The sequence below is a fragment of the Rattus rattus genome, chromosome 5, assembly GCF_011064425.1.
Source record: "Rattus rattus isolate New Zealand chromosome 5, Rrattus_CSIRO_v1, whole genome shotgun sequence".
In the NCBI taxonomy this organism is placed as follows: Eukaryota; Metazoa; Chordata; class Mammalia; order Rodentia; family Muridae; genus Rattus; species Rattus rattus.
The window spans coordinates 39,741,426-39,763,878 of NC_046158.1; the positions used below are offsets into that span (position 1 = coordinate 39,741,426).

The 22,453-nt window shown below is 38.9% G+C and overlaps 1 protein-coding gene across 5 annotated transcripts in view; it reads left to right on the forward strand.

Annotated features, from left to right (window-relative positions):
• Nucleotides 1–22,453, forward strand: part of Slc4a10 (solute carrier family 4 member 10) — a 279,408-nt gene that overhangs the window by 114,572 nt on the left and 142,383 nt on the right. For all 5 annotated transcript variants that reach the window (XM_032903383.1, XM_032903384.1, XM_032903385.1 and 2 more), the window contains exon 3: nucleotides 22,199–22,345. In XM_032903383.1, coding sequence (XP_032759274.1) covers nucleotides 22,199–22,345 — 147 coding nt within the window. The remainder of the gene's footprint in view (nucleotides 1–22,198; nucleotides 22,346–22,453) is intronic.

Consider the following 22,453-nt stretch of genomic DNA (forward strand, 5'->3'; position numbering starts at 1 on the left):
TATTCGTGTGAATAAGTCATACACAGATACATGAAATTAACACTTAATAATCATCAATACTTACAGCAAAATACTGAACTGTTCTTCTAGTTATAAAATTCTTTATTGAAAGATAATATAATTGTTATAGCTAAATTATTACATGCATTTCTAGGCTAAACATTATAAGGAAGTATAGATTGATTATATCTTTATACTTATTAATCATTTTTATTAATTAAGTGACATTTACAACTGGTAGGACACTATTGGAAATTATTTTTGTTGCTACTTTATAACCCTAACTTTGCTACTGTTATGAAACATAATCTAAGTATCTGATATGTGACCTCCAAAGGGGCTGTGACAGGTTGAGAACCACTACCCTAGATGGTAATGAGTATAGTTAAGTCATTTGTGATGAAAATTGTTTTTAAACAGAGATGACATTGCATAAAGTTTTTTAAAAAAATACTTCAATTTTAAAAATAGACAACAAATCTTATTTGTATTAGCTTTTATTTTTCCTATCCTAAAACACAGCAAATGACATGCACCCGTGCTAATAAAGGGTCTATAATCTATACATAGGTTTACGTGCCCTGGAGGACCTTGTTAGTTAATGCAGGAGTGATGTTCAGGATGAGGCAGTTATCAGTAAGTGAGAGAGGACCATTAAGGAGGCAGCACTGCAGTTGTGGAGATGGCAGTCACTCCTTTGTGTAATAGAAAATACTGTGATTTTAAGGAGCACATTTAGTGATGCAGACAGCACAGAATAAACACTTTAACTGGAAAAGAGATAGGATTGATATCGGAGACAGGCACATTTTATAAATACAAAATTATCAAGTAAAACTTTTTTATTTAAAAATTGTTCCTTCCTAGAATCAATGTGTATCTTAGCTACTAGAACTATCAGCATAATTTAGCATTCTGAGTGCAGCTAGTAGAAATGCCAGGTGTTTAAAAATATCTTAGAAATCTCAGGTACAATATATTTAGTGGAAAATAATCACCTTTTCAAAAACAACAGCTTGGAGTAAAATGTTACATTAGTTACATTATTCATGTGTCCTATACATTCTCATGAGTGACAACTGTATGGTTTCTTGTTTCCAAATCTCTTTTGTTTGTGTCACAGGTGTTTTATAGTGTTATTACCCCTTCTATTATCTAAACCCAAGATGATACAATTTAGACATTTTGCATACTCACTTTTGTACATTATGCTGTCACTAAATTCCCTGGGTTGATGTTACTGACATCTTTTCCTCTCCCCCTTTTCCATTCTCGCTGATTTCCTTGCCTTGGTCCTCTGCACTGTGCACTCCCACTGTGTCTTTCCCACCATCTTCCATCCAGCCCTCTTAGCACCACTGGCACGTTCTTTCTAGGCATTCTTCCGCTTCATGTGGCAATACTTTGTGAAGAATATCAAATCTCTATAGTTAGAAAACCTCGGCATTGCAATTAAAGCAAACCTCAATACAATTGAGGTAACCAATTTCTACTTCTGTTTTCCATGTCAGGTTGGGATTTAGTACAGACTGAAGTCAACAAAGGGAAAATAATTAATACTTTAAAATTTATTCTAATATGTTATCCAGTTAAATTTGAATTTTACATAACTACTGTGTATTGTAATAATTGTAACAGTACTATGTAATGTTTCTATTTATTATTTTATATTTGTTAAATCTGTAGATCTCTAGTAGTGGATCTTAGGATGACCCATTAACATGTCCCTTTAAAAACTGCGGCACAGGCTAGTGAAATGAATTTGGAGGGTGAAAGTGCTTGCTGTCAAGACAGATGACTCGAGATAGAGCCACAGGATTCAACTGGTAGAAGGAGAGATCCAGTTCCTGTTGTCCTCTGACCTCCACAGGAGAACTGTAGCACATGCATATCACATACACACATGCACATGATAGAGGGATGCATTCATAAATGTAATAAAGGAAAACTGAGTCAGTGACCTCCTTACTTGTCAGTCATTTTTGCCTTCTAATGGTTCATATATGTGTGCCATGTAGTCATTCTTTTCATCAGAAAGGAGCTGTCACCTACAGAAGCACCTGTGGCATACTGAGTTCAGTGAAGTCCAAAAGCTGCAGAGAAGAAGTACATGAGTTGAACTTTTTTTCCTAAAATTTGGAAACTCTGATGTACTTTACTCCTGCTTCAGTGTTTACCCAGGGGATTACTAGAGGTCTGTGTCACAAGTGAAGCGTGATTCGGCTTCCTGCTGTATTTAAGTTGTGTTTCCTAATTTTCTCACATGTGTCATTGCTGACTGTTCTCAGCAAAATCTCTGAACACGAATGTCTAAGAATCTCTTTCCCGGGAAACTCAGCCTGCTCATTGAACATTCCCTGGATCCCAAGTAGTTTGTTGTTGTCTTGTTTTGTTTCTGTTTTTATTTTACCTCTTGACCTCAGTTTCCCCTTCCTTCTCTCCTTCCAGTCGCTTCTTCCCACCTCCCCTCTTCCCCCATCCACTTCTTACATTTCTCTTCAGAAAAGGACCAACCTCAGTGGATATCAATCAGCCATGGCATATCAAGCTGCAGTGAGAAGACCAGGTATCTTCTCTTTATTAATGCTAGACAAGGCAACAGTAGGGGAAAGGGTCTCAAAGATAGGCAGCAGACTCAGAGACAGCTCCTGTTCCCACTGTTAGGAGTCCCATAAGAAGACCAAGCTACACAATTGTAACGTACGTATGAAGGGTCGAGATCAGTCCCATGAAGGCTCCCTGGTCATAAATTCAGTCTCTGTGAACCCCTGTGAGCTCAGGTTAGTTGATTCTATAGGTTTTCTTGTTGTGTCTTTGACTCCATTGGCTCGTACAATCCTCCCTCTCCTTTGGGATTCTCCAAGCCCTGCCTAACTATCTCTACATTGGTTTCCATCAATTGCTGGATAAAACCATCTGATGACAGTTGGGCTAGATGCTAATCTATAAGTATAGCAGACTATCAGGAGGGATAATTTCATTGACTTTTTTCCCATTCTTGTTTGGTTCTATCTTGGGTCTCTGGGCTATCCAGATTCTGGCTTGGGACCTTAAAGGCAGTGTCAGGGACAGGCTAGGCTCCCTCTCATGCTATGGTGGCATGGGTCTTAAGTTGGACCAGTCATTGGTTAGCCACTCCCACGATTTCTGTGCCACCTTTACCATAGCACATCTTGTAAGCAGGAAAAGTTATAGGTCAGAGGTTTTGTAGCTGGGTTAGTATCCCAATGCCTTCACTGGAGGACCTGCTTCATTACAGGAGACGGACAGGTAATGCTCCATATCCCCCATTGTTAGGAGTCTTAGCTAGGTTCATCCCCATCAATTCCTGGGACTTTCCATTGCCACACTTTCTTGCTAGTTCCAGAGATGCTCCCCAACTCCAGTTGTCTCTGCCACTACTCTCTCCGTCCAGAGCAGTATTTGCACTTGATGCAGCAGTTAGTGCTGGACGCTCGCCCACTGGATCCTCGTACTTAGGTCTTTCACAGGTGTGTCCACTTTACCATAGACACAATTGACTAATTCCTTACACTAAGGATTTGCTTTTTTTCCTGTGGCACTTAAAGCAATCAGTTGTGGCACCTACAGGTCATCTGGGATTAACAGGTAATAAGCAGAAGCTCTGCAGCCTTCAGTGCCCGGGTCTCATTTGGGCAAAACAGCCATAGAGACCTGTTCAGATTCAGGTGACTGAACAGTGTTGGGATAGAAACTAAGACAATTCCAGCTAAAATACAAGAGGCTTGTGTATTTATAAGTGTGTGCAAAAATATTTAAGTCTAACACTGCAGCATTTCCAGATGTCCATGAATGAATTAAAACAGAGATAATGTCTTTATCATAACGGGGACTTGACCATGAGGGTGGGCAGGTTTGTTGTGCTTAAATTGCTGGATGACTTAAGTACATTTGGACAAATGGATTCGAGACATTATAAGAGCTGTACAAAATCAGATTGATGGTCATATGCTGGTATAAGTTCCAAAGCTTCCTGTATTTATTTGAATCTGTGCAAAAATTGGTGTACGACCAGGCAGCTATTCAATCTTTTCTGACTATTGTAGAATTTTTTTGCTTACAATTCCTTATTCAATTTTGTATACAATCATTTAATAAGTTTTAATAATACAGTCGAGGGGTTGGGGATTTAGCTCAGCGGTAGAGCGCTTGCCTAGCAAGCGCAAGGACCTGGGTTCGGTTCTCAGCCCCGAAAAAAAAAAAGAAAAAAAAATACAGTCGAATTATTTGTAACAATTCAACTCATTGTATGATGACAAAATTTAAGAGTAGATACAGTATAGAAAGCTGTTACTATCAATAACTACTTGCTGAGTGCGCCTGTAAGGAAGCTTGCTTATACATTTGGTGTATGTTCAATTCCTTACATGCTTTAGGAGAGCTTCCAGGGGTTCCTTTTCAGAAGCAATCGTTTCTCATGTTCCTCAAAGGGTCACACAACTTTTCCAGTGGGTCTGTGTCTGTAATCTGGCCCCTGTATTGTAAGAGCATCAACGCATATGTGAAAAGTGAAAAGTTGTTCTTTTTCTTCTGGCTGCTCCCAGACCCATCAGACTACCATTGGATGATCTAATATTTGATGATTCCTTATATGATGTTTTTCTCAGAGTTCTCCAATCACCTGAAACTCATTCATATGTTATTTTTTGAAACAGAACTATTTTCCATAGTTTCTAAGCCTCCGCTTGGTTTACACACAAGAGAAAATCCTTTCTTGTGTCGTGCTCATTTTAGCAGAAGTCAGTTGTAATTTGTACAAGGGATTCAGTCTCACTCTTGTTTGATGCTCTCCGTGGTTGTTCTTAATAAGAAATCTGGGATGCGGGGCTGGAGAGATGGCTCAGTCGTTAAGAGCTCTACTGCTCTTCCAGAGGTCATGAATTCAATTCCCAGCAACCACACGGTGGCTCACAACCATCTGTAATGGGATTCTATGCCCTCTTCTGGTGTGTCCAACAGCTGCAGTGTACTCAAATAAATAAAATAAATCTTTAAAAAAATTCCAGAATGTCTTCCATTGCTGTTTGCAGTATCCTTATCATTTGTTAATAGTAACTTCTCACTGGGTGAATATCTTTATGATTTAACTTCTTTACTTATTTTTAAACACATGTCTTTGACTAGTACTGTATTTAATACCTACATATAGATATAGCTGGTTTTTATAAATAATTTAAACAGAAAAATGTTACAAGTGAGAGTTCCCAACATTTTTGTCATTGGACATTAGTGTCTCAATGCTCTGATAGAGCTTACAGGGTGACAAGTTTTCACTTGTGCAGAGCTTACAGGGTGACAAGTTTTCACTTGTGCAGAGATCTCAACTCTTCTAGGGGCATGAAGCCTTTTCTGCTGTTTTCTGTCACAGCACTGCACAAAGCAACTGTCTTGAACTAAGGAAGGCGTTATGTTAGTAATGTACATCATACTTTTTCGAGTATCCTTGGATTTACCCTTACACAGTTTGTTATCACTGCCAATGCTAGCCATATGTAGAATGAATATTTTTTGATTCCTTCATCATTTATTTTTCTTTGAGATATCTGTCACAGTTAACATTCTCCAATGAAAATAATTTATGCCACATTTCTTTAAACACTGTATCTTATATTTATCAATCTTTTATAATTTAAACTTTTTGTTCCAAATACGTCTTATCCACTGGTCTTGGTAGTATAACAAACCGACCCAAAAGTTAATGGAATCAAACAGCAACGGCCCTATCTGCACTGGCTAGTTTTGTTGTCATTGAAACACACCTGAGGAGAGAAAATCTAAATGAAGAATTGCCTGAATCAGGTGGTCCTGTGGGAATGTCTGTGGATCATTTTCTTGATCATCTTTGTGAGAGGGCCCAGACCACTGCGTTGCAGCATCCATAGCAGATGGGGCAGAACTGTATTAAAAGACTACGTAAGGATAAGTAAGGGAGTATGACAGACAGGAAGAAGTGTTCCTCCATGGTCTCTGCTGCATTTCTTGCTTTCAGGTTGCATCTTTGAGCTCCTGCCCTTGCTTCTCTTGATGGGATTATAAGATGTAAAATGAAAGAAACCCTATCATCTCCAAGTTGGTTTTTGGTAGTTCACAGCAACAACAACAACAACAACAACAGCAACAACCAAAAACAACCAAACTAGGGTATTATTATAGATACTTGGTTCAAGTGGAAATCTACTAGTTATTCGTTCTATCCTAAATCAGCTGACTTCTGCATCTGTAGGAAGTTGATACTTTGCCAGCTGAAGCTGATTGGTTAGTCCCCATCCCTCACTTGTGCCCTGTCTTTCTGCTGGAGGTGGGCTCAACAAGTTCCCTCTCCTCACTATAGGGCCCCCTCCACCCCTTTGAGTCCTGAGAGTCTCTTACTTCCCAGGTCTCTGGTACATTCTGGAGGGTCCTCCCAACCTCCTTCCTCCTGAGGTCACCTATTTCCATTCTTTCTGCTGGTCCTCAGGGCTTCAGACCTTTTCCCCTACCCAATACCAGATCATGTCCCCCTCTCCCCCTATCCACCTCCCTTTTCCCTCCCCTGCCTCCCCACCTTGTGGTTGCTTTCTTCTCCCTCCCAAGGATGACTGAGGTGTCCCTCACTCGGGCCCTTTAGCTCATTGACCTTTTTGAGTTCTGTGGACTGTATCTTGGGTATTCTGTACCTTTTTTTTTCATTTTGGCTAATATCCACTTACTAGTGAGAATATACCTTGCATGTCCTTTTGGGTCTGAGTTTTATCACTCAGAAGGGTATTTTCTAGTTCATCCATTTGCCTGCAAGACTCAGAATGTCTTCATTTTTAATAGCTGAATAGTATTTCATTGTGTAAATGAACCACATTTTCTGTATCCATTTTTCTGTCAGGGAACATCTGGGTTGTTTCCAGCTTCTGGCTATTGCAAACAGAATTTAAAATAAATTTTATCAACTCTACATAAAATAGAGGGCTAATATCTGTAATAAAGAAACAACTCAAAAAAACTAGATATCAAGAAAACAAATAACCCATTTTAAAAATGAGGTACAAATGTAAACCATATTTTCAATAGAAGAACAGCAAATAACTGAAATACAAAGAAATGTTCAATATCATTTGTCATCAGGAAAACGTAAATTAAAACTACTTTGAGATTTCATCCTACACCTGCCAGAATGGCTAACTTCAACAAGAGAAAACAAAACAACAAAGAAATCCTATAGCTGTACATACAAAGAATAGTTTATTCTACGACAAAGGCACCGTCTCGGGAATAGTCACAATAGACACAAACTTGAAATAACCTAGATGTCCGTCAACAGAAGAATGGATAAAGAAATTGTGGTACATTTACGCATGCAGTATTACTCAGACATTAAAACACATGAAATTTTCAGGCAAATGCATGGAATTAGAAAAAATCTTCCTGAGTGAGGTAACGCAGACCCAGAATGACAAATAAGGTATATATTTGCTTATATGTGAATATTTGCTACTAAGTCAATAGCATGCTACTATCTGTAGAACCATACATGTTAGATATAGGTTAAGGGGTAGGGGGTGTACGGATAGATCTCTCTAGGAAAAAAATAGTTGAGGGGGCTGGAACCATATGATCGAGAAGAGGAGGAAGAAGATGACGAGGGAGGGAATATGAGGAGAGACAGCTAAAATTAATGAGCATTTGAGGGGTAGTATAGAAACATAATACAGTAGAAGCTTCCTAAAAGGTATACATATATGAAGGCAATCTAAATGAAATGGCCAAATAATGGGGAGACAGAGCTTCCCACCTGGCCATTTCTTGTCACCAAATGAAGCTTCCAGTAGGGGGATTAGGTTACATCTAATTGAAGTGTTGGCTAAAAGGGTCATGAGTATCCCAGGCTGTTTTCCAGACAGGTTGCTCTCCACAAACTGACTGCAAGGCCCCATTGTTGAAGACAATATAACACGACTCATTCAATATGGAGAGATTGAGCTCTATCATCTTTGATACAGAATTTTTCTGTGCATGATACCAAGAGTGAAATGCAAATAGCAATATAGCCACAAACCCTGTGATATACAGTGGTATCCTCTCTGCAAGATATGTTAGTATAAGGCAGGCACACAACTTGTGGGAGTAACTAACCAATATCTAATTTAACATAAGGCTCAATCCTGTAGCTAAAACCCATAATCAACACTGCCTGGGTGGCCAAAGAACCTGAGACTAGAGCCCATTGACCCAGGGCTAAACCATGTTTAATTTTTTTTTGAACATCCTTCTTCCGTCCCCTCCTCCCTCCCTCCTCCCTCCCTCCCCCTCCCTCCTCCTTCCCTCCCTCCCTCCTTCCTTTCTTTCTTTCTTTCCTTCCTTCTTTTCTTTCTTTATAAAATTATCTTTAATCTTTTTTTTTACAGTCCAGTCCTAAAGCCCCTCTGGGTCTGCCCTCAGATAGTTCCTCATCCAATTTCTCCTTCCTCCTATCTCCAAGAGGATGCCCTTCCCACCCCCCCACCCCAGGCCTCCCTACTTCCTGAGGCCTCAAGTCTCTCAAGGGTTAGATTTCATACCACCTAGTGTGTGCTGCCTGGTTGGTGGCTCAGTATCTGAGAGATCTCAGGGATCCAGGTTAGTTGAGACTGCTGGTCTTCCTATAAGATCACCCCCCTCCACAACTTCTTCCAACCTTTCCCTAATTCGACCACAGGGGTCCCCAACTTCAGTCCGTTGTTTGGGTGTAAGTATCTGTGTCTGTCTTGATCAGCTGCCTGTTAGGCCTCTTGGAGGGCAGCCATGCTAGGCTATAGGCCTACTATAGCATTAGTAATAATGTCAGGCCTTGTTGAAACAATAAAATGACTCCTAATGACATTCTGCTATATTTATACATCAGTGCCTTGCTCAGCCATTTTCAGAGAAGCGTCATCCTGCAGCAGATGGGAACAAATACACAGTCTAACTTTGTGGAGAGAGACCACTGTACACTCAGCCCCAAACAGGACGGGGATGTCTCCATCAAACCCCCTTCCTCAGGTCACAGGGAACCCTCTGGAAGAGGAGACAGAAGCAACATGAGAGACAGAAGTAAAGGAGAACTCCAAGAAAACAAGGTCCTCTAAACAAAATGATAAGCACATATATAATTTCACAGAGAATGAAGTAGCATGATGTACAGGACCTGCATGGCTCTGCTCTGCATGGCGCCCTAGAGCTGAAAGAATAAGTTGACCCTTGCCCCATCTCTAACCGAGCTGTCACCAATTGATAACCACTTGCAAATGAAAATTTAGTTTCATCCAATGAATTTCATTAAGCAAACAAACTACTCTCTTTTTTTAAGCATTTTTTTTAGCATTTTAAAATAATTCACTTTACATCCTGATTGCTGCCCTCGCTCCAGGTTCCCCCTCACACAGTTTGCCCTGCCAGCCCCCCTCCCTTTCTCCTCTGAGAGGGTGGATCCTTTCCCACTGAGGCCAGACAAGGCAGCACAATTAGGGGAACATATTCCCCACACAGGTAACAGTTTTTGGGACAGCCCCCACTCCATTTGTTGGGGAATCCACATGAAGAGTGTGCTGCATACCTGGTAAATATGTGCAGCAGGGGTGGGGAGTATATGCTCTTTGATTGATGGTTCAGTGCCTGAGAGCCCCCAAGGATCCAGGTTAGTTAACTGCCAGTCTTCCTGCGGAGTTTCCATCCCCTTCTCGGCCTTCAATTCTTCCCCCAACTCTTCCATAAGAGTTCTGAGCTCCATCTAATGTTTGGCTGTAGGTATCTGCATTTGTCTGAGTGAGCTTTAGGTAGAGTCTCTCAGAGGACAGCTATGCTAGGCTCCTCTCTGCAAGTATAACAGAGTATCATGGATAGTGTCAGGGATTGGTGCTAAAACATGGGAAGGTCTAAAGTTCAGCCAGTAACTGGTAATTGATTGGCCCTCCCCTCAGTCTCTACTCCATCCCAGGCCCTGCATTTTTTTTTACAGGATGAATTTGGGGTTAAAAAGATTTGTGGTGGGTTGGTGTTCCTATCATTCCAGTGGGGTTCCTGCCTGGCTACAGGAAGCAGCCTCTTCAGGTTCCATATCCCTACTGCTGTGAGCTCAACTATGGTCACCCCATTGATCCCTGGGAGTCTCCTGCATCCCAGGTCTCTGGCATATTCTCCAGATGCTCCCCCAATGCTCCCCCTATGCTGCAGATTTCTATTCATTCTCCTGGCTCTCTGGCCTTCTCTCCTGTCTCTCCCCACACCTGATCCTGAGCCCCACCCCATTTCCGCTCCCTCAATCTGCCTCCTTCTAAGTTAGATTCAAGCCTTCCTTCTTTTTCAGCTTCTTTAGGTCTATGGAGTGTAGCATGGATATTCTGTCCTTTATGTCTAGTATCCACTTGTAAATGAATACATACCATATATGTCCCTTTAGGTTTGCATTACCTCACTCAGGATGATATTCTCAGGTTCCATTCAATTTGCCTGCAAGATCCATAATGTCTTTGTTTATTAAAGCTGAGTAGTATCCCATTGTACTTATGTACTACATTTTCTTTATCTGTTATTCAGTTGAGGGACATCTAGGTTGTTTCCAGTTTCTGGCTATTATGCATAAAGCTATCATGAACATAGTTGAGCAAATATCCTTGTGGTATAGTGTGTATATTTTAGTTATATGTCCAGGAGTAGTATAGCTAGGTCTTAAGGTAGAACTATTTCCAGTTTTCTGAGAAATTTCCAAATTGATTTCCAAAGTGGTCGTACAAGTGTGCATTCCAACCAGCAATGGAGGAGTGTTGCCCTTGCCAAAGGATTTTTTTCAGCATCTAATGAGATGACCATGTGATTTTTTTCTTTTGGTTTATTTATATGATGGGTTACATTGATAGATTTTTGAATATCGTGTTTCTGGATTCAGTTTGCGATTATTTTATTGAATTTTTTGCATCAATGTTCATAAGAGAAATTGGTCTGAAATTCTCTTTGTTGAGTCCTTATATGGTTTAGGTATCAGGGTGACCGTGGCCTCATAGAATGAGTTTGGCAGTGTTCCTTTGTTTCTACTTATGGAATAGTTTGAGGATATTTCATATGAAATATTGGACTATTTCAGCCCTTTTTATTATTTCCTGCCTTCTACTCCTCTTCAGCATGTTGCTTCTTTATTTCTAGAGCTTTTAGATGTACTTTTTTTTATTTCTTATGCTGCTCTCATATATGAAGTGGTAAATTCTCATTAATCTAGGGCCATCTTATTATACACTCTAAAGCACCCATAGCTTACTTATAATACCTGCTAATATGAGGTAGATGTTGATTTTGCAATGGACTAGTTATTCTGTTGTATTGCTTAGGGAGAGAAGAACAAGGAAAAATGTGTATGTTCAGTACAAATATAAGTTTCTTTTATAAAGAAAATGGATATATTTCTTTATTTACATTTCAAATGTTATTCCCTTTCCCGGTTTCCTGTCCATAAGCCCCCTGTCCCCTTCTCTTACCCCATAAGAGTGTTCCCCCCATCCACCTCCCCTTACCCTCCCTCCCAACATTCCTCTGCACTGGGGGGTCCAACCTTGGCAGGACCAAGGGCTTCCCCTTCCATTGATGCCCCAACAAGGCTATTTTCTGCTATATATGCAGTTGGAGCCCAGGGTCAGTCCATGTATAGTCTTTGGGTAGTGGTTTAGTCCCTGGAAGTTCTGGTTGGTTGGCATTGTTGTTCTTATGGGGTTGGAAGCTCCTTCAGCTCTTTCAATTCTTCCCCTAATTCCCCCAAAGGGGGTCCCATTCTCAGTTCAGTGGTTTGCTGCTGGCATTCACCTTGTATTTGATATGCTCTGATTGTGTCTCTCAGGAGAGATCTATATCCGGTCCCTTTCAGCATGCACTTCTTAGCTTCATCTAGTCTTATCTAGTTTTGGTGACTATATATGTATATGGATCACATGTGGGGCAGGCTTTGAATGGCCATTCCTTCAGTCTCTGCTCTAAACTTTGCCTCCATATCCCCTCCTATGGATATTTTTGTTCCCCTTTTAAGAAGGAGTGGAAGCATCTGCATTTTGGTCATCCTTCTTCTTGAGCTTCCTGTGGTCTATGGATCACATCTTGGATTATTCGAGCTTTTGGGCTAATATCCACTTATCAGTGAGTGCATACCATGTGTGTTTTTCTGTGACTGGGTTGCCTCACTCAGGATTATATTTTCTAGTTCATTCCATTTGCCTATGAATTTTATGAAGTCATTGTTTTTGATTGCTGAGTAGTACTCCATTGTGTAGATGTACCACATTTTCTGTATCCCTCTGTTGAAAGGCATCTGGGTTCTTTCTAATTCTGGCTATTATAAATAAGGTTGCTATGAACATAGTGGAGCACGTGTCTTTGTTCTATGTTGGAGTATCTTTTGGGTATAAGCCTAGGAGAGGTATAGCTGGGTAGATGTACTTTCAAACTACTGATTTGAGAACTTTCTAATTTCTTTCTGGAGGCACTTAGTGCTATGAATTTTTCTCTTAGCACTGCTTTCATTGTGTCTCATAATTTTTGGTATATTGGGCCTTCATTTTCATTGAATTCTAGAAAGTCTTTAATTTATTTCGTCCCTAACCCAGACATCATTGAATACAAAGTTATTCAGTTTTAATGAATGTGCGCTTTCTGGGTTTTTGTTGTTGTTAAAGCCAAGCTTTAATCCATGGTGGTCTGATAAGATACAAGATGTTATTTCAATTTTTTTGTATCTACTGAGGTTTGCTTTATGACAAACTACATGGCCAGTTTTGGAGAGGGCTCCATGAGGAGCTGAGAAAAGGGCATATTCTTTTGTGTTTGGGTGAAATATTTTGTAGATGCCTGTAAGGTCCATTTGTTTCACGTCATTTTACTTTCATTATTGTTTTCTTTAGTTTTTGTGTTGATGACCTATTGAACAGTGAAAGTGGGGTGTTGAAGTCTCCCACTATTATGGAATGGGGTTTGATTTAAGTTTTAGCAATGTTTCTTTTACAAGTGCGTTACTGTTGTATTTGGGGCATAGATATTAAGAAAGAATTGAGATATCATCTTGGTAAATTTTTCTTTAATGAGTATAAATTGTCCTTCCCTGTCTCTTTTGATAAATTTTGTTTGAACGTCTATTTTATTAGATATTAATATGGCTACTCCAGCTTGCTTCTTGTGTCCATTTGCTTGGATAACTTTTTAAATCCCTTTATTTTGAGGTAATGTCTATCTTTGTTGCTGAGGAGTGTTTCTTGTATGGAGCAGAATGATGATCCTGCTTTCATATTCATTGTTAGCCTGTGTCTTTTTGTTGGGAAATTGAGTCCATTGATGTTGAGAGCGATCAGTGATTGTTAATTCCTGTTATTTTGTTGTTGTTGTTGTTGGTGGTGGTGGTGGTGGTTTGTGTGTGTGTGTGTGTGTGTGTGTGTGTGTGTGTGTGTGTGTGTGTGTTTGTGCTTCCCTTGTTTATGCATAGATAGAATTTTAGATAGAGTTTTGCTCAACTCTTCGGATTGGAGTTTTCCTTGTAGTGTTTTCTGTAGGTTTGGATTTTTAAGTAGACTATTGTTTAAATTTGAATTTGTCTTGAAATATTTTGTTTTCTCCATTTATGGTGATTGAGAGTTTTGCTGGGTATATTAGTCTAGTTTGATATCCATGGGTTTTTAGAGATTGCAATGTATCTGTTCAGGCCTCTCTAGTTTTTAGAGTCTCTGTTGAGAAGTTGGTTATAATTCTGATACGTCTGCCTTTGTATGTTACCTGGTCTTTTCCCCTTGCCGCTTTTAATATTCTTTCTTTGTTCGGAAGAGTTTGTGTTTTGATTATTATGTATCAGGAGGATTTTCTAGTCCAATCTATTTTGGTGCTCTTTAAGCTTCTTGTTTATTTATAGGCATCTCTTTCTTTAAGTTGTAAATGTTTTCTTCTATGATTTTGTTGAAACTATGTTCTGGCCCACGGAGCTACAATTCTTTACATTCTTCTATTCAGATTATTCTTAGGTTGGCTCTTTTCTTCAAATCACAGAATTCCTGGATATTTCCTGCCAGGAATTTTTTAGATTTAACATTTTCTTGCCTGATGCATCAATTTCTTCTATTGTATCTTCCAGGGATGAGATTCTCTCTTTCATCTCCTGTATTCTCTTGTGGATGCGTGCATCTGTGGTTCCTGTTCTCTTCCCTAGGTTTACCATCTCCAGAATTCACTCAGTTTATATTTTCTTTACCATTTCTATTTCTACTTTCAGGTCTTGAACGGTTTTATTTATTTCATTTAATTGTTTAATTCTTGTATTACTTTAAGGGATTTATTTGTTTCCTTTTTAAAGCCTCTACCTGATTGTATTTTTCTGGATTAATTTCCTCTTTAAAGGCCTCTATCCTCTTAATAAAGTTAAACTTAAGGTCACTTTATTGTGCTTTGGTTCGAAGAAGATATCCAGGGCTTGCTCTAGTATGATACCATGCTCTAATGGTGTCAAATTGCCTGGCCTTTGTTGATTGTGGTTTTTTTTCAGGACTTTTAGCCATTTAGAAGGCTTTAGTTCTGCATGTTCCTGTTGTAGTAAATATCAGGAGTATCCTTGATGATCCTGATGTGACAGGCCTCTGGTGGGTATCATTGGGCTGTATGATTCAGGAGCAGCAGATCTGATGAACATGGGAGGAGAGATGGTGGGAGAATGGAGGTCTGGCAGGGATAACAGGCTGCTCAGGGCAGCTGGGTATGACCAGAAGACTGAGCAAGCATGGAATATGGATTGAGGAAGGGAAGTATCAGTTATAGTCAGTGGTGGGTGAAGTGGTGGTGGGAGAATCAACAAACTATTAAGTCTGGCTGCATAACCTGCAGTAGACGAGCAACAGGAAACAAGCTCAGCTTCATCTTTGCAGATTCCTTGTCTCAGAATGTTGTACAGGGCTTCTTGATTTTTGTTATTGTTAATTTAACTTTATTAATTTTAAATTCTGACCAGAATGAGCCCTCCCTTGTCTCCCCACCATTTCTCTACTCCTCCCCACCTCCCTTCTTTCCTCTCTTGGTTTATTCCTCCTCAGTTTCTCTTCAAAAAAGGGCCAGCATAAGTGGATGTCAACCAGTCATGGCATATCAAACTGCAGTAATTCTAGGCACCTTCTCTTCTATTAAGGATAGACCAGGCAACCCACTAGGGGCGAAGGGTCCCAAATTGAGGCAACAGAGTCAGAGACAGATCCTTTTCCCAACTTTAGGAGTCCCATAACAAGACCAAGCTATACAGTTACATAACATAAGTGTGGAGGGCCTAGTCAGTCCCTGTTGTCGTAAATAAATAAAAATAAAGTAAAAGTAAAAATGTATAAACGAAAACCGGGGGTGGAATGTTTTCCCTCAGGGTGTTTTTCCCTGCTAGGGTTCCACACCTCGCTTCCCCAGATATCTTCTGGATATCTTGGCAGAAACACAACCCAGCCACACACTTTCTTATACTGAGACTCTTACACAAAAGAGCATACAACTGGTGTTTTTACCCTGCTAGGGTTCCACACTTCAGTGCCCCAGATATCTGCTGGATATCTGGCATAAACTCAGCCCAGCCACACTTACTTAAATTGAGACTCTTTCTTAAAAAAAAACACACTCATTTAGCATTAAAGCAATCCAGCGTCTAGATTTGGCAGATCCACATTACACTGTCCTAATCCCAGTTCCCAAATTACTCATCCCTGCACCTTTTATTTACCAAGTCTCCAGCTTCTTCTCCCCCCTGGTACCTCTAACTCCTCTCAGTTCCCCATCGTCTCTCCAACTCCCTCTCTTCTTCCTCCTGGCTTCCTTCTCTAACCCCTAAAAATAAACAGAACCATCCACCCCAACAGAAGAAAAAGGAGACTAAGACGATCAACAAATAGGTGATGTATATATGAGGTTGTTTAGGTCTCCGTGTATGAACTGGCTGAGACTGAAATGTCTATAAACAGCCAGTGATATTTTGAGTGCAAATTCCTCATAACTTGTAATACGTATGTATTATGTTACGGTTTAATTATATGATTAACCTAACCTGAAAAAAGGTAGTCATTTTTTTTTTTTGATCTTTATTTACTAAACTGTGCACCCTGCTTATCCCATTTGAAAATGCTTATAGAACTATATAATGCTTGTAAAGTTTTGTGTGCTGCAGGATGAAGGAAGAGAAAGATAGCTCTGAAATGATACACACTCTGGGATGCTGAGATTCCGGGACTTTCCAGTCCAACTTCGTGTTTGATTCTCCCTTAATTACACTGAAGATGCTTGATTTAAAGGCCTGCTTTCAGAACTTTCCCAGAATGGACATCTTACTTATCCAGCCCTTCAGACTGTCATAGTCAAGATATCAGCTAAGCGATGAACTTTCTCAGCACAGAATGACTGGCAGGCAAATCCTGGCTAGCTCTATGGACAAAGCCAACTTTTCCTAATACCCTTGGGCCCCAGAAGGAATTCTTCGCCCCAATCCAGCTAGAAGCAGACAAGGAAGATCGTCGTCCCATTTCCTTATGTTGGGGTGGATGGTTCTGTTTATTTTAAGAACTGTGGATAAGTTTTCTTTTAAGGGATACAATACAAATGTAGCTTTGGGCAGGGGAAACTAGAGAATGTAAACTCAGGGATTGCTACTTTTCCTTTCCTTTTTTGTATCCTTCTTAGATATAGTAATACATAGAAATTAGAGAAATAGACAAACAGATAGATTGGCAAACTTACTCTTAAACAAAATTTTACCGCTATATTTTACATTGATAGAAATGTTTGTAATTGATACAAAGTTGAAGCTGTAATCTTTTCATTGGTATAGAATGCATTTTACACAAATGCGAGGTTTTCAATGGTATACTTTCTTGTTGATTTATAATTGAGATTAATATTGCTACTTTAACATGGGCATTGTGCCTCCACTATGCATCTAAGAATACAAGTCTTAGACCCGGTCCTATAACTGCTGTTATACATTATTTTTAGTTGATTAACCAGTACCAGCTAAGGGTCAGATGGCAAGGTTATGGTTCTAAGTCAGTTTAGATGGGTTTTGTAAATATTTCGATTAGAGAGGGCCAAAGGTACTATATGCTTAACAGTTAAGAAACGCCTATGTAGATAGGAAATCTTCAAGGGCATCAGAAGTCCAAAGAATAACCTGTTTATGGACATTTCTTCATCTAGATCATTTTACTAGAGACTTGTCTGCCCTGACAGGGCCCTTAGACTCGAAGAAGAACTTGAGCATCAATGGAGTTGCTCAAATCGTGGTAATGCAGCCACTGAGCAAATTGCTTCAATTCATCTACAGACAAGACACTGTCCAGAAAGGGACAAATTATGCAGAATAGTCGACTGATAATCTCTGCCGAGGCAGGGTGATCAGCCCTTCAAAATCTGCATTGATAAGGTCTGTCAGATGATCCTGGGCCAGAAGGCTGAAGACTGATGCTCCAGCATATTAAGGAATAAGGGGACTGTCCAGGTGATCAGCAGTCTTTATAAAATTGGCTAAGCTTGGAAGCCATGTTTTGTGCTTCCTATGTTTTCAGGTAATATTAATCATTCTTGGATTTCTGATGTGGTTGGAGACTAGTAGTCTCATAGACAACCCGAATGGTTTAGTATTGAGAAAGATGATAAATCTGTTAGAGTAGTTTTAGGATGGCATAGGATCTAGAACCAGGATATAGTCAAGTATAGTTTTTAGTATAGATGACATGGTTAATGAACAAAATTGATGGACTGGGTGATCAGCGTATTGTTGGTTTTATAAATTGCAGAATGGTAATAATGATGCTTAGTTCACCTATGTATAGGAAAAAGTTTTTTAACTGGACAAAAAGGAGGAAATGTTGTGGTTTGCCTTGCCAAGATGTGGTGTGGATAACATGGTTGGTGAACAGAGTTGGTGGACTGGGTGATCAGCATATTGTTGGTTTTATAAATTGCAGAATGGTAATAATGATGCTTAGTTCACCTATGTATAGGAAAAAGTTTTTTAACTGGACAAAAAGGGGGAAATGTTGTGGTTTGCCTTGGGGTTTTCTCTGAATTTGTTAAATAAAGGCAAGAGCGTGAGATTTGGGCAGAGGTAGGAGTTGGGGAGTGAGAGGGGATTAGATTCAGAGGTTAGGTTGACAGTTGACAGTTGGAGACAGTTGAGCGAGGAACCTGAGGAGGGGGGGGGGTGGGATTGACAGTTGAGGAGGAGGGGTTAGAGAAGGAAGCCAGGAGGAAGAAGAGGGGGAGTTGGAGAGACGATGGGGAACTGAGAGGAGTTAGAGGTACCAGGGGGGAGAAGAAGCTGGAGACTTGGTAAATAAAAGGTGCAGGGATGAGTAATTTGGGAACTGGGATTAGGACAGTGTAATGTGGATCTGCCAAATCTAGACGCTCTTGCCTTTATTTAACAAATTCAGAGAAAACCCCAAGGCAAACCACAACATTTCCCCCTTTTTGTCCAGTTAAAAAACTTTTTCCTATACATAGGTGAACTAAGCATCATTATTACCATTCTGCAATTTATAAAACCAACAATATGCTGATCACCCAGTCCACCAACTCTGTTCACCAACCATGTTATCCACACCACATCTTGGCAAGGCAAACCACAACAAGTCCCATGCAGGCTCCTTGGATGGTTCATCAGTGAGTCTCTATGGGCTCAGGTCAGTTGATTCTGTAGGTTTTCTTGTGGTATCCTTTACACTTCTGGCTCCTACAATGCTCCCTCCCTCTTTTTTTTTGTGGGATTCCCCAAGCTCCATCTAATGTTTGGCTGTGGGTTTCTGTATTTACTTCTATCTGTTAATCAGTAAAGCCTCTCTGATGATAATTGGGATAGATGACAATCTATGAGTATAGGAGAGTGTCATTAGGAATCGTTTCATTGACTTTTTTCTATTTATGTTTGATTCTATCTTGGGTCTCTGGAATATCCAGCCTCTAGTTCCTGGTTCTCTGCGCAGTTACTTCTGGGAATGAGGTGGATGGGTGAACAAACATGAGGTTACGAACTGTTTTTACTAAAGAGATTTCTTTGTTGAGAATTCTCTGTTTAGATCTGTACTCTATTCTTTAAATTGGATTACTTGGTTTGTTGATGTCTAGTTTCTTGAGTTCTTTATGTATTTTGGATATCAGATTTCTGTCAGATGCAGGGTTGATGAAAATATTTTCCCATTCTGTAGGCTGCCATTTTGCCCTTCTGATGATGTCTTTGCCTGACAGAAGCTTTTCATTTTTATGAGGCCCCATTTATTGATTGTTAATCTTAGTTCCTGTGCTGTTGTTCTGTTCAGGAAGTTGCCTCTTCTGCATATGCATTCAAGACTATTTTCTGCTTACTCTTTTATCAGGGTATCTGGTTTTATGTTTAGGTCTTTTATCCACTTGGACTTGAGTTTGGGGCAGGGTGATAAGTACAGATAGATCTATTTGCATTCTTCTGTATGCAGACATCCAGTTAGACCAGCACCATTTTTTGAAGATGCTTTCTTTTCCCATTATATATAATGACACGGGCCTGAGAAATTTTGTTCTCACCTCTTGTTCCATTAAGCCCATGAATGTTGGCAATGTAAACAGAAAAGCAAACTGACAAGTATTAGTGTCTACTGGGTAACAGATACTGTATTTAACACTTTCTCTTTTATTATCCATTATATTGCCTGCATATTATCTGTATGTTTGTAGATATTACATATACATCACCTTGGTTTGGCACAATATGATGTGCCCTTGTAGAAAATCTCCTGAAAATGCCAGTAAAATTTAAATGTTATATTCTTCATTTAGTTCAACGTTAGCTTTTTAGATCAGAAGTCTAAGTTAGTTGTGTTTGCTCTATGTTTACAGTTCAGAACAAAACAACAAGACGCAAGCTTGTATAAATATTTGGCAGAAAAAAGATTTGTATGTAAGGAAGTACTTGATCCAAGCTCAATTACTGCTCTGTAACGTACTGCATCCCAGAGCAATGCTGTGATGAATAAAATGATAAACAGATGAGATACACATAGATGTGCATTAATTTTCTTTAATTTTGTCTATAAGCTTCATTGGGAGTATAAGTTGTCATTTTAGTATTCTGAAGTGAAGCAGTTGGAACAGTTACTGCTTTTCACTTCCCCGAGTGGATCCGCACACACAATAAAACAAATATAGAACCTATCTTTAGCTTGACTTTTCCAGAGCATTGCTCTATAATTACTTCATATTTATGTTATTAATCTTTCTTACTAATGTATAAACATTATATCAGATTTTTTTTCAGGGCTAGAAGAATGCCAGTCTTGGTTCTAATCCTTCTAGAACTTGGAGGTATTTTAATTCTGCTTCAAAAATATTTTATATGTTTTTTAATTAAAACCCCACAATTTTAGTACAATCACAGACACTAAAACTTTTTAGTTTATTTAATCCTTTAAAGGAAATACTGTCAGTCTAAATAGTATGCATTGAATATCTAAGAAATCTCACAATTTAATGAACTCTCTCCTGAAATTTAATATCACCATAAGAACTAGGTTTTAGTTAAAATTTTTTCTCTGTGTTAATTAGAAGTACCATTAGAAGATGCCACAGGCTGGATTAAATAACAACATTTAGTTTTCCTACAGTTCTAGATAGGGAGTCTATGGCATGGGTAGGTTGGAACTGAAGCCTCTATCTTCCGCTTCTAGGCAATAGTTTCTTTATATATTCTAAAATTACTTCTTTGTGTCTCTGTGCTTACTTGACAGATTCCTTAATGTCTCTTCTTTTTGGAATAATAGTCAGATCTTTATAACATTATTTAACTTAAATTGCTTCAATAATAGAATGTCCAGATTCCTAAATAGTCACAATCAGGGCTGAGTAATATATGAAGTTTGAAAGGAGACAAACAGCCACAGATATTGGTATTATGGCACATGTACTATTTGACATTTGTGAAAGTTTTTAGTGCTAAAATATCAATATTTTTCCAAGGGAGTCATACAATCTATCTTTTAAAACTTGTACTTTACTTGCTTATCAAATATCCTCTTACTTGCTTATATTTTATTTTCTAAAAGATACATTCCTTTATTCCTATTAAATGACATGTATAGCTGTAAATGAAGTTACTATAGATATTTATGTGCAATTTTTTTGTACATAAGTATTAAAGTATTTAGGTGAAATCCAATGGATTAATTTAATATTCAAAGTAAATTTTAGATATTTAGGATATGGAGGTAAGAATATAGATACAATGGTTATTCATAATGTTATCTAGAACAAGAACTTAAACTTTCTATAAAATTACCTCAAGGTGTACCATAGACCTAAATGTAAACACAGAGATGTTCTAATAATCTTGAGGAAAGTTAATGAGAGTCCAAACCAAGACAGTAGCAGTCAGGATACGGAGGAAAGCAAGAGATGAATGAATAGATGGCATATTCACTAATGTAGATGATAGAGAATTCATACGTGAAGAAAAAGAAAAATACGAGAGTTCTCTAAACTTACTGAAATTGACATGCCTCAAGAAGGTTCTTCGGTGAGTTTGTCTGGTAGGTAAGACAACATGGAGGTTGTCAGTTCTAGAGAGAAGTCTGACAACACAGTATATATCTTAGAGCCAATATCGCACGCGCGCGCGCGTGCGCGCGTGTGTGTGTGTGTGTGTGTAGCAAGAATAATCAATGACATGCCTAACTTTTTCCTTTTCCTGAGTAAATAAAAGAAGAATCAACAAAGACAACAAATAAATAATATGGATAAAACAAACCACAGAGAGTGACCAAAACACCCCCAAAACTCTGTCATGAGTAGGAACTTCATTTTTATTATAAACAGTATAGAGACTTGTTTACTAAAGCAATTATGTGTAGGGAGAAGGCAGATTTTTTTAAATGAAGAATGTAATTGTAATTATAGTATGGTAGATGATAACAGAAATTATTAAGAGAGTTAATTAAAAAGATAGCTGCAAAATACAGAAAATTAACTAACATTAATAATATTCAATTTTATATCTGTGGTACATTTGCTAAGTATATTCTTACAACTACTATGCTAAAATATATCAAGCCCTAAGCCTTATGCACCATAAACACTCAAAAACAATTTACTGTGTTGAATTAAAAAGATATTCTTTTAACTTGTAATTCATAATCTTCTGTGTTCTGGACTAAATGAGAGTTTTTGCATTTATTTTGTAATGAAGGTCATCGAACATTATTTATTGGAGTTCATGTGCCGCTGGGTGGAAGAAAGAGCCATCGTCGTCACAGGCATCGAGGCCATAAGCACAGAAAGCGGGACAGAGAGAGGGATTCAGGACTAGAGGATGGAAGAGAGTCACCTTCTTTTGGTAAGCATTATTCTTCATGTTTTCAATAAATTGTTCCCTCAATGCATCAGCCACTGGTTTGATCCCACCTTCTTCCTTCCTCCTAAACTCTTTGAGTATCTTTACTGA